This window comes from Colossoma macropomum, unplaced genomic scaffold, assembly GCF_904425465.1.
Source record: "Colossoma macropomum unplaced genomic scaffold, Colossoma_macropomum, whole genome shotgun sequence".
Lineage (NCBI taxonomy): Eukaryota > Metazoa > Chordata > Actinopteri > Characiformes > Serrasalmidae > Colossoma > Colossoma macropomum.
This window is the reverse complement of record NW_023494810.1, coordinates 34,774,924-34,786,677: the sequence shown is the minus strand read 5'-3', so window position 1 is coordinate 34,786,677 and position 11,754 is coordinate 34,774,924. Positions and strand designations below refer to the sequence as shown.

Genomic DNA, 11,754 nt, shown 5'->3' with positions numbered 1-11,754 from the left:
ATGATTATGTTTTATGCTAATTATTAGTATTAAGGCTACGTTACATTACGACTGTGTTATGGTTCAATATTCAAAACTTGCTTACCTGGAACAGCATGCTGTACTATCAGTCTCTTTCTCACCAGAAATATCCAAAATTATAATACAGCACCATAGCAGTGAGTGGCTTCTATATTAACCTCATTAACAGTCGGTCACCACCACAGGCTTCACTCTGACAGTGACCAACACAAAACACCCACATCCCCAGCACAGAATAACCAAATAAACAAATACGCAAACCTTAGACTAACAGACCAACATCAACAACATTAAATAAGTCCTAAGTCCTTTTAGGAGTGTGAACGCCTACCATGTGAACGCCTACCACTACATTATTTATAGTAAAATTTTACAACCAAAAGCAATCAAAGCACACAGTTAAAAGTCCAGATGCGTTAAAAAAGCTAATTATCTGGGCCCTACGTGAACAAACATGAGGATTCCGGGAAAACTGAACCATGCAGTGCTACAGGTCTGGGGCCGGATTCACGAAAGCTTTCTTGCGAAAGGTTCTTAAGACAAACACTAAGAAGTTTATATGAATGTTCTTAAATGCAATTCCTGAAAAAACTTAAGAAGTTCTCAAAAATTCTTTAAAGATAACCTGAATAATTTTCTAAATCTTCATTGTTTTCTTATGTCGGCTACGTTGCATTTCACCACATAGCATAAACGACGCGAGACATTTTGAATTTGTATTAACTGTTACTTAAATGTTATATTTAGTTTAATCCACTCAGAGGAGCAAAATGTAGCAAAAACATCAAACCAAGCATTTAAAAAAATTAGCAAACAAAATCTAGAGCTGATGGAAGAAGAAACAGCCAACAGGAAAACATCCTAATAGGAAAATATGATAATTGGGGGGTGAAGGACGAGGTTGGGGAGCAGCAGAGGCAGCATCTATGACTAATTTAGATGCTCACCTCATCAACTCACAGCCTGAGACGAGTGAGAGTCTATCATAAGGTTAATAAAACATAATAGAACATAATGTTTTCAAGAATACCACTCGTTCTTAGAATTATTCTTAAGAAAATACTTCAGAAAAGAAAATAAGAGCAATCTTAAGATGTTATTTGTAACTTTAGAATGAAGTTCAGAAAAAACACACATTTAAGAAGACTTTCTTTCTTAAGACACTTTCACGAATCTGGCCCTTGGTCCCCAGTGTGGCCTCTGTGTTCTTCAGGTCCGCAGATGATCGTACTTAGAGAGTTTGCTATGTTCCCCTGACAGCAAAAGGACAAACACCTTTGATTTTCATCGTGGATGTGGGGACGGTAAGCAGTGTGAAACACGAGGATCTAAGAGGCCGAACCCCAATGTAGAGTTGTAAAAGTTCAGAGGTGGCGCTAAACCATGAAGTGCTTCAAAAGTTATCAATAGGACCACATATGGCCCACTTGCTGCAACCCAAGTCTAGCCAGACTTATGACATTTGGCCCACATCTGGCCCACATAACATGTGCCACAACCCAACTCCAGCCCGGCTCATGACATTTGGCCCACATCTGGCTCACTGAACACATGCTGTAACCCAAGTCTAGCTCGGCTCATGATATTTGGCCCACGTCCAGCCCATGTGCCGTAACCCAAGTCTAGCCTGGCTCATGACATTTGGCCCACATCTGGCCCACACAACACTTGCCAGTGCCGTAACTGAGCTGTAAGTGCCAAAGGTGGCACAGATTAGGCCCAAATGTGCCACTGTTACTTTAAACTTTCTCACTCACTCGGTGACCTGAATCCCCCATTTTCTCTTAGATGAACGAGGTGCATCACGCACAACATCTGGAATCTCACCAGTCCTCTGTGGACTCGATCAAGCTGGTTTTGGATTCTTTCCAGGGCAGGAGGTCAGTCCTGAACTCCCTGATGGATTTGTGCTCTCCAGACCATAAAACCTTTACTTCTGCTCAAGGATGTTGGCGAGTAAAGGAATTTGCTTTTTACCCAGTTACATTTCCTTTCCTTTGTTTTCATGATGACAGTATCTGCACTGCTTTGTGATTGGTCACATCTCCTACTTTGGAGCTTTAGTGTTATATTTTAGACCAAAATAATCCCAAAAAGTGAAGAACAGACCTATACCGGCTTCAGATCCTGTGCTGATGGAAGCTGAACGCAGTAAGAAGTTTTACTGCAGTTCTATGGTTAAACGGTACTTAAATACGATTTTAGACCTGCTACTTTTGTATTTCTGCTCAAGTTGTTTCTTGGGAAATCACTTTTACTTTTACTTCAGCATTGATCAAAGCTATTCCACCCACCTCTGCCCCTGTGTGTATGAGCAGGGTGTGGTAACTGGTGGGAATAGAAGACTGTCCAATAATCATAAACCAGAGAGCAAAAGTCAGTAACGGAAACAGCTGCTGTTACAGCTGTACGCATCACTGACAGTTTATGAATCGAAGTGTTCTGGAGAAAATGAGGCGCGTCTCAACCAAAAGGAGCAGATTCGTGAAGAATTACGTGTCGATTCAAATCAGATTTATTCCATTACACAAGCCAAAAGACTGTGTCACATTCATTTAAGACAACAGAGCAAATATGATGGCATATCATGAACTTTATTTTAGAAAATATCTGATATAAAAACAAAACACACAGGATGTCATACATAGTAGCAAATGTCTCTTGAGCGATACAATCTGAGAAGTAATTCTCATACAGAATTTGTGATTAAATCACAGTCCAGCTGAATAGAATAACACAGTAATCACCCCAAACACAATTCTGATTTTCAACTGATTGACACCAAAGCAGAGCAGAGAATAAACACAGTAACGTCCTGCACTGTAGAAAAGTCAAAGAGTAGTACAGCTAAGTTTAACTTCATAGACAGCAACGTGGTAGAATTCTTAAATTCTTATCTTCATCGTAACTCAGGCAGAGTTTGTTCCACATCTCGCCAAAATAAAACAACATTTTGTACATAAACCTTCAACTCTGATGTTTCTCCGGAGCGGTTGCGCGATCTGAGAATACGTCCGTTTCCCAAACGGTCATTTACTTTCAGTAAACACGTATTCGCCGGCTAGACGTCATTCCAGGACATCTAGCGAGTTTTTGCTTGGTCACGCCAGCGTGCCCATTGGACCAGAGCAGTGTCAATCAGAAAACACAAGAATTACAACACAACATTATTATTATTACTATTATTATTGTTGGTTCATAAAACCTACTTTAGCCAAAAGTGGCTTACAGTTTGTCTGTATGTCAGTTCCCCACGTTCGGGAAGTTTGTCTCTGTACAAAAGGGCCTTCAGACCAGAACGTCTCAGTGTTACAGTCCTTCATGGTAGGAGTCTCGAGCTTCTACGTTCAAGTGCGAGAGAGTCCGTCCGAGCTTGCGGTTCCTCCCTCCGTCAGCTTCCGTCTCGATCCCGAGCCGTTCCCTTCACACCCCCACCTCCTCCAACTTCCAGCCGCTCGAGTTCTTCCCGAACTTGTAGACGAGCCTGCGGCCGTCCACCCGTTCCAGGATCTCACGCTTGTAGTAGTACCTGGAGGACGAAGAACGAGTTAGTGTTTGAGTGCAGATAGACTTGGCTTGGTTCTAATCAGTTTAGTGTAGTGCATCGGTCTGAACCGCATGCAGCTGGATTTGATTATAACTGCATTAAAATTCAGGCTAAATGAATTTTTAAGGCTGTTTTCAAGCATAAAAATCCCCAAAAACGTTGTGCCAAAAAAAATCAATCAAACCGTGACGAAATTGAACACTGAATCTTTTCCTAAAGAACTGTAATCAAATCAAATCGTTGTGAAGTTGGATTGCTGTCATCACTGATATATAACTCAGATTCATTGCCGCTAAGTCATTAGCGTCACTAATTAGCTCCATGCTCACCTCATGGCTCTGCTGAGCTTCTCGTATGTCATGCTGCTGTTCTTCTTCTTCTGGCCCCAGAGCTGAGCCACGGCCTCTGACTTCAAGAACTTGAAAACGCCGTCTCTGCGGTCCTCCCACTTCATCAGGCCCTGGTTCTTCTCCGGGTGGATCAGGATGTCCCGGATAAACTCCCACAGGTGCGTACCGCGGGGCGCTGTCGGCAGAACGGAAAGTTAATTAATGCCGAAGACCCTCGATCAACAGCTGAAGGTTAACCGCTATTGATTTTGAAGGCGGTCCAGCCACTGTGGGTCCACTCACCGTGTTTGTTCTTCTTGGTCTCCAGGAAGTGTTCGGATCCGCGGCTGAGTTTGGGAGGTCTGCCTCTCTTTTTCTTCTCCACCGGCTCCTGCTTCACAAAGCTCTCTGTGGGAGAACAGATCGGGAGCAAACGTTAATAAAAGATTCCAGCACATGTAAAATACAGAGTGATTAGTGGAACGAGCTTCTGGAAGTCTGGACGTACTTGTTGGGATGGGGTAGTATTCCGGATCAGAGTCGCTCATGGTGGATTCTGGCGAACTCGGGTTCAGAAAACTGCCTGTAAAGAGAGAGAGAGACGGAGAACAACCAATAAGAACACATTCAAACACATTAAAATGATAATTCATCTCCTATAAGCAGGCTAGTTATTCACTTAGTATTCATAAGGCTTTATGAGTTTCTACTGTGAATTATTTAGAATATTTAGTGAAATATTTAGTGTCTACTATAAGTTATCCAGTATCTATTCTGAAATATTTAGTATCTACTATAAGTTATTCAGTATCTATTCTGAATATATTAAGTATCTACTAATACATTCAGTAGATTCATCTACTACATAACCATTCAGTATCTACTGTCTACAGTAGATACTGATACAGTATCTACAATCAGAGTGCAGTAGTTCTGAGTGAGGAACTGAAGAGTGGACCCACATGCGAGTTTATAAGGTTAAGATTAGCAGATTAGCGGAGGAGTTGCTGACCTGCTGTGGAGCTCTGAAGACTCTCGGAATAAGAGTCGTAGCCGTTGTCACTGCCCGGTGTCAGCTGGGTCTTGTACTCGTTGAAGTAGCCAAAGTCAGCCTCTTTCTTATCTACAATCAGGCAAGAGATTAAAGATTAAACTATTAGGATTAAACTAGCATTACCATTAACATAAACTAGCAATAAGTGCGTAGAGGCTCTTTTTGTTTGTAGCACAGGTGAGTTCGATGGGCAGCTCACCTGTGGGCAAGCTGTTAACGACCACAGTGTCCAGCAGACCGAGACCCTGAGGAAAGTCCAGGAGGAAGCTGTCCAGAAGCTCATATGTTTCGTTCAGGGTGCAGTTCTGCGTGAGGTCGTCTGCTGTGGACGAGAGCAAGGAACACGGTCAACCACTGAATCCAGAGTGATGAAAAAGTGCCCCTAGCTACCAAATATAAAGGATTCCAAAGCGCTGTGCTGGAGTAGCCTTGCTTTTTCCATGCGCTAACGCGCTAACAAACTAAGAGAAGATTGGTTTATTAGCTCATTTTTCAGGAAAGGCTTGTTAACGCTTGATTATTTAGATCGGGTGTGTTAAAGTGGGGAAAAAACACCAAAATATAGGTGCTCCAGGACTTTTGCCGATTATATTAGCTTATTAGCAGGTAGGAAAGAGCTTAAGGCATTCAAGAAGGAGTGTGAGGTAACTTACTGTATTTAGCTTTGAGGACCTCGAGGCTCTGGTAGAGACGTTCTCCAAACAGCGGCCCAAACATGCCAGTCATGATGTCTCTGCTAAGCTGGCACAGCATGGTTCCATCCATGTTGCAGTACTCCAGACTTAGCAAGCTAGCATCGTATTTGCTTTCCTCTACATGGAACTCAATCCACTCCAGAACGTTCCTCTTGGTCCAGTACTGCGGGTTCACCTGGTGCCAAGGGCCTGCAGGGGAAGGGGAAGAGTTAGCAGATTAGCCTCAGAAACACCGGCACAGTCAGACGAAGTCAGTCACAAAGCCGTTCCTCCACTTTATGGGACGTGGGAGGACAAGTGCAGAGGTCAAGCTCAGGTTTATTAGCCAAAGCTTTGGTAAACACAGGGCTTGACTTCAGGATACCTGCGCAAAACTGCTTTAACTGCTTCACCTTAAGCAAAACAACCACTGGCACGGCCTTATCTGTTTGCCATCTGTGCCTGTAAAACTGCCCATACAGGTGCCCGGGTTTTAGAACCAGCGCTGGGCTGGTCCATCAAACTTGTGTCATTAAAAAAACACACACAGCGATGAAAAGGGCGCATTCCTGCGGACTAGCAGCGAGGGAACGTTAAACATTCCCCGGGTTAATGATTTTTCAGCTAGCAGGTGAAGTCATTGTGAAGCCCAGCCCTGTCTCGCTAACTGCGTGTTTTCCCGCTAACGCTCTGCTAAGATAAGACGTTGGCTAACAGAGGATACAGATCGTTAACTTGCTTGCTTGGAGCTTGATTGCCACACACTGTACACGTTCCCACATCCTTAAAGGAACGCCGCGGCCGGTTCTCCTCAATTTTACACATGTTTGCTAAGCACTGTGCTAGCTCCTAGAGAGCGGTTAGGCTTTTTTAGCATGTGCTGAGTTTGACGATGTTTAAATGGAGGTGTATCTGGCTTGTCCACTCCTGTTTTGTGGCAAATCAGTCAGTCTGAATCCTGGCAGCCAAACCTGAGTAATGAAGCTGAGGCACGTTTGGGCTGAGGTTTCGTGAGGTTTAGCGCAAATGCCAGTCACCTCCTCTAACCTGGAGAGCAGTGCAGGTGGTGAGGGAGGTTTCTTACCCAGCGTGTTGAAGCTGTTGGAGTAGGACATGTCGAGGTTATGGGGGGTGCGGAGCATGCTGGGAACCATCATGGTGGTCAGGGTGGGCTGGGACTCAGATGGGTACAGGTTAGCGTTGGCGTTGTTGAGGATTCGACTCAGTTCACTTGAATCCATCGTGGTTCTGAAACGATCGAATGCATTTGTTGCTTTAGTTAAAACGTTCTCAGGAATGTTATTCGACATGTTAAATTACAGTTTGAAGTACAGAGATATGTGATTTATAAAGAGCACTTTTATATGTAGATTATTCACTGTTATATGCACTTTATTGCAATTATACTGTACATTATTCATTGTTATATGCACTTTATTGCAATTATACTGTACACTATTTATCGTTATATGCACTTTATTGCAATTATACTGTACATTATTCATCATTATATGCACTTTATTGCAATTATACTGTACATTATTCATCTTTATAATTTTTATTAAATTATTGCAACTATACTCAACTTTACTCAATGTTATGTCAATTTAGCAATTATACTGTACATTGTACACTGTTACATGCACTTTATAGCAATTATACTGTGCATTATTCAATGTTATATGCACTTTATAGCACTTACACTGTACATTACTCACTGTTATATGCATTTTATAGCAATGATACCATATATTAAGCATCTATATAACAGTATGCATTGTTTTTATGCATTATAGCAATAAAAATAGGCATTAATCGATGCTACTTCCAGTCCTTTCCTATTCTGATCACTGAGGAGATAATTGTGTTTAATTGGTGCAGGAAGGTGAGAGTGTTACCTGGTCTGCCAGTGCAGGTGGGGGAGAGATATAAAGGTCCAGTCAGGGTGAAAAGGTCAGATTATAATCCACTCAGAGCGCGTCCACCTCTCGGCGAGTGGTGAGTGTGTGAGTGTGGCTCAGGTGCTGCTGTCTCTGCGTTTACCTGATCTACTTTTACCTGCAGGCTTTTATAGTGCTGGGAGGGGGGCGGAGCCAGGTGAGCGTTGCTGGGAGGGGGAATTCCACAGAAACAGGACAAACACCTCCCCTCACACGTCTGACGCTCTATCTCTCTCTCTCGCTCGCTCGCTCACTCTCTCACTTTCCTGGGAATTGTTAACAACAAAATAAACCCTCACCATTTTACACTCTCATGTACTGTCTGTCTCTCTCTCTCTCTCTCTCTCTCTTTCTCTCTCTCTCTTTCTCTCTCCCTCTATCTTTTTCTTTTTTCTCTGTTTTGTTTATCTCTTTCTCTTTATCTCCACCCTTATTTCTCTCTCTCTCTCTCTCTCTCTCTCTCTCTCTCTCTCTCTGTATATTGACTCGGCCCCGTTTTCAACACTTTCCTCACCCCAACAGTTCAGTGAGTGTTTGCACACTTGAGGTGTGTGTGTGTGTGGGGGGGGTGGTGGTGGGGGGTGGGGGGATGAAATCATTCACGTTAATATTTACTGTTTACTCAGTGTGTGTGAGTGTTTCTGCTGTTTTATCGCAGGTTTCGGTTTGATGCAGGTCTGAATGATGTTTTCTCAGTGCTGGTGCTTTTCACACACACACACACACACACACACACACACACAGAGGCACATACACACGAACACACACAGGCACCTGGGCACAAGCATGTTCGTTGACCCTGCATAAAGAAGTAAATTAAACAGCAGCTCACATTCGCATTCATGTGCATTTTTTATTTTAATTTTAAAATTAAACAAATTAACTTGGTTATATATTACATTATAATATATACTATATATTTATTGTATATTATAAACTATATTACTATATTATATATCCAATTGTGTCTATCAGTGGTGAACTGTGACTATTAGAGCTTCAGTTCAGACCTTGTGTGTGTCAGTGTTACAGTGACTCCTTCAGTACAGAGTCCTGCATAGAGCTGCGGCCACTGTTTAACTTTCCTAACAACTAACTGGAACCTGTTTAGACTATGACTCACATTCACAGTCAGTTACCTAGAACTTCCAGAAGGACTAGAGTGATGGTTTTTCCTATCATTGTAAATCAAAGCGTGATATGTTGGTAATGAATCTAACGTGTGAGGCCTTCAGTCCAGCTCCTGAAGTCCTAACCAATGAGAGAGCAGCTCAGCTAAATCTACCTAGATACCACAGAGAGAACAATCCTGATTGGACTTTGGTTTTCTGTTGGGCGTTTCATGATTTTGACCCTTTTGTTTTTAAACAAAACTTAGCACTGAAATAAAAGTACAGAGTTTACAGAGACAATAATAATATAAAAATGTCTGAACGTCATTCGGTGTCTATCAGTTAATCTGCTGTTTATCTGCAGCTGATTGTTCTCAGTAATCCATGCCTGATTAGCTCTGCGCTGAGCTGAGTGTTATCGAGGAAAGGCCCTTCTGTTGAATATTGAATATTAAATGTAGGTCAGTCAGTGATTCAGTTTATTTAACTGAGTCAGATATTAATCAGCGCACATTGGACTCTCTGGACTAGACTGGACTGCAGTTTATTTGGAAAATAATATTTAATTTAAAGGGTGCAGTAACTCTGGAATGTCTGCAGTGTGTTTGTGAATGTCAGTTATAATTGATTATAAAACTGAATAAAGTATGAGTTCATTGTTTGGCCAAAAAAAGTCCCCTAATGTTAGTCCCCCTCAGATATAATTAATAATATTATAGAATAAAGTATGCACTTTTTGGCCAAAATAAAAGTCTGTTTTTAAAAGTGAAAAATAAATATTGCATTGTTTTTTGTTATCTATATTACACCACCGTGTAATTGTTTTGTTTTGGGGGGCCTAAGTGTATGTTTGTGGTGGGTCGAGAGCCAAAAAGATAAACAAGTAAAAGCACATAGAGAAGGTGGAGAGGATTCAAATCGAGTTTTTTAAAAGTGTATTTTATAATTTTACTAAAATACTTCAACAGCGACTAAATAGTTACCTCGAAGTTATAAAATAGTTTAAAATACACATTTAAAAAGAAAAAAATGATTACAATTTAATTAGTTATACATATAACCAGTTATACCCCTAAAAACTATGGCTTTTAAAGGGTTCTTTAGTAAAGGCAGTGGTTCTATATAGAACCATTAACACTCAAAGAACTATCTGCATACTTAAATGGTTCTTTGCATGGTGAAAACGTTCTTCCAATTGGTGGAAAACATGATGTATATGGTTCTATGCAGAACTTTTTTGAAAAGGGTTCTAGATAGCACCAAAATGGGTTCTTCTATTGTTACGATATGAGGGCAACTCTTTTCGGTGCTCTATAGAACCATATACAACACATCCTCCATCAATCTGAAGAACCATGTCACCATGCAGAGAGCCATTTAAACATGCGAAGGGCTCTTTGATTGTTCATGGTTCTATATAGAACCAAATTTTTCTAAAGAACCCTAGAAGAATCCTTTTTGATGCTATATAGAACTATTTACAACACATTCTCCATCAAGCTGAAGAACCATTTCACCATGCAGAGAACCATTTAATCAATCATGCAAAGGGTTCTTTGAGTGCTCATGGTTTTATATAGAACCATTTTTTATTACTAAAGAACCCTAGAAGAACCATTTCTGATGCTATATAAAACCATATACAACACATTCTCCATCAATCTGAAGAACCATTTCACCATGCAAAGAACCATTTAAGCATGTAAAGGGTTCTTTCAGTATTCATGGTTCTATATAGAACCAAATTTTTCTGAATTTAAGGTTCACAATCAGACCTTAAAACCACTGTTGGAGCTTTGAGGGAACATTTACACTGTTTGTACCTTGATGAGCAAAAAATGTACCTGAACAGAACCTTCATTTCTAACAGTGTATAATAACATGTTTGTTCTCTCAGTCGGTGTTGATTGTGGGGTGGAGTTACTTTCTGGTGACCCAAAACATCCTCATGGGCCAAATATGGGCACTTCCTCCATTTCCATATTTGCATAAAGTGCATTAGTGGTTCTATGTTGCTCCACACCAAATTTATTTATGTATGATTCCATTTTCTAAAGAACTGTGTGTGAATGGAGATTCATATCTGTAACATTCATACATTTCTTGCAGCATTTGAGCCACTGGAGGGTAAAATGTCCAGCTGTGTGCTGCTTTAGTCTGATCTACTCTGATACATCTGACATACATTCTTCATATCACTGCTGTCGGAACAAAACATCTCCATTTTTGTTTTTCAGTTTTTTACATAATCTGAAAATGCCTGTTGTTCGTTACATCATGGGCAAATGTAATGATAAATGAACCAAAATAAACGGCCCAAAATTACTTTGAAAAAAGTCTGGTTCCATTGACTTACATTAAAAGTAAAGTATGTTTTCCTGTAAAGTTACCTGACAGCGGCGATATTATGATCATTTACGGTTTATTTCTGTTTTTATATCTTGTTTTGATCGTTTTGTTGTGATGTGCTGGTGTATATCAGGCATGTGTGTGTTTATGAATCTGTACTCACCTGTGCACTCTGTTTACCTGTGTGCGCAGGTGTGCTGGAGGCCACGTTCCGCGGCTCTCTGCTGCCCCCTGGTGGACCCGGAGCGCATATAGTCTCTCTTTCTCTGTGTTTGACTTTCACTGTTACTTTCGAATCAAGTAAGTAGTAAAAGTCCCTGTGCAGCTTCAGTTTATCATAAACAGAGATTTGACTGTCATTAAAACTCATACTGAAACTCTTCAGGTCCAAAGGTGCTTCACACACCTGAGTGCTGATGGGAGATCACAATGAGGAGAAAAGTGGGCGTGGCCTTTGGCAGCTGCCTCATTCAGCTTCACAATTTTATCACATAAAAATTTAACGAGATCTAAACAGATTTCTGTTGAGTATCATGGCTGTCATTACAAACCTCATATGGTCTTGTGCAAAAGTTTAGGCACCCCTGGTCAAATTACATGTTTGATTGATGCATGTAGGATCAACTGGTGACCCTTACAGTGACCATCACTGTGTACTGTATAAAAAGGCTGGCTGGTCATCTTTTTATCTATAAAGCTCTTACTGGCCGCATGACATCGTACATCAC

At 41.1% G+C, this 11,754-nt stretch overlaps 1 protein-coding gene across 1 annotated transcript; it reads right to left on the bottom strand.

The window, feature by feature from the left end:
* Window positions 1-2,594: 2,594 nt before the first annotated feature.
* Window positions 2,595-7,657, bottom strand: elf3 (E74-like factor 3 (ets domain transcription factor, epithelial-specific)). Its single transcript, XM_036559858.1, has 9 exons — window positions 7,524-7,657; window positions 6,710-6,873; window positions 5,605-5,835; window positions 5,151-5,273; window positions 4,910-5,020; window positions 4,406-4,480; window positions 4,201-4,305; window positions 3,898-4,093; window positions 2,595-3,550 (listed from the first exon to the last, which is right to left on the bottom strand). Exons 2-9 carry the CDS (start codon window positions 6,864-6,866, stop codon window positions 3,445-3,447), a joined length of 1,104 nt encoding a protein of 367 aa, XP_036415751.1. The 5' UTR covers window positions 6,867-6,873; window positions 7,524-7,657; the 3' UTR covers window positions 2,595-3,444.
* Between the last annotated feature and the right edge of the window lie 4,097 nt (window positions 7,658-11,754).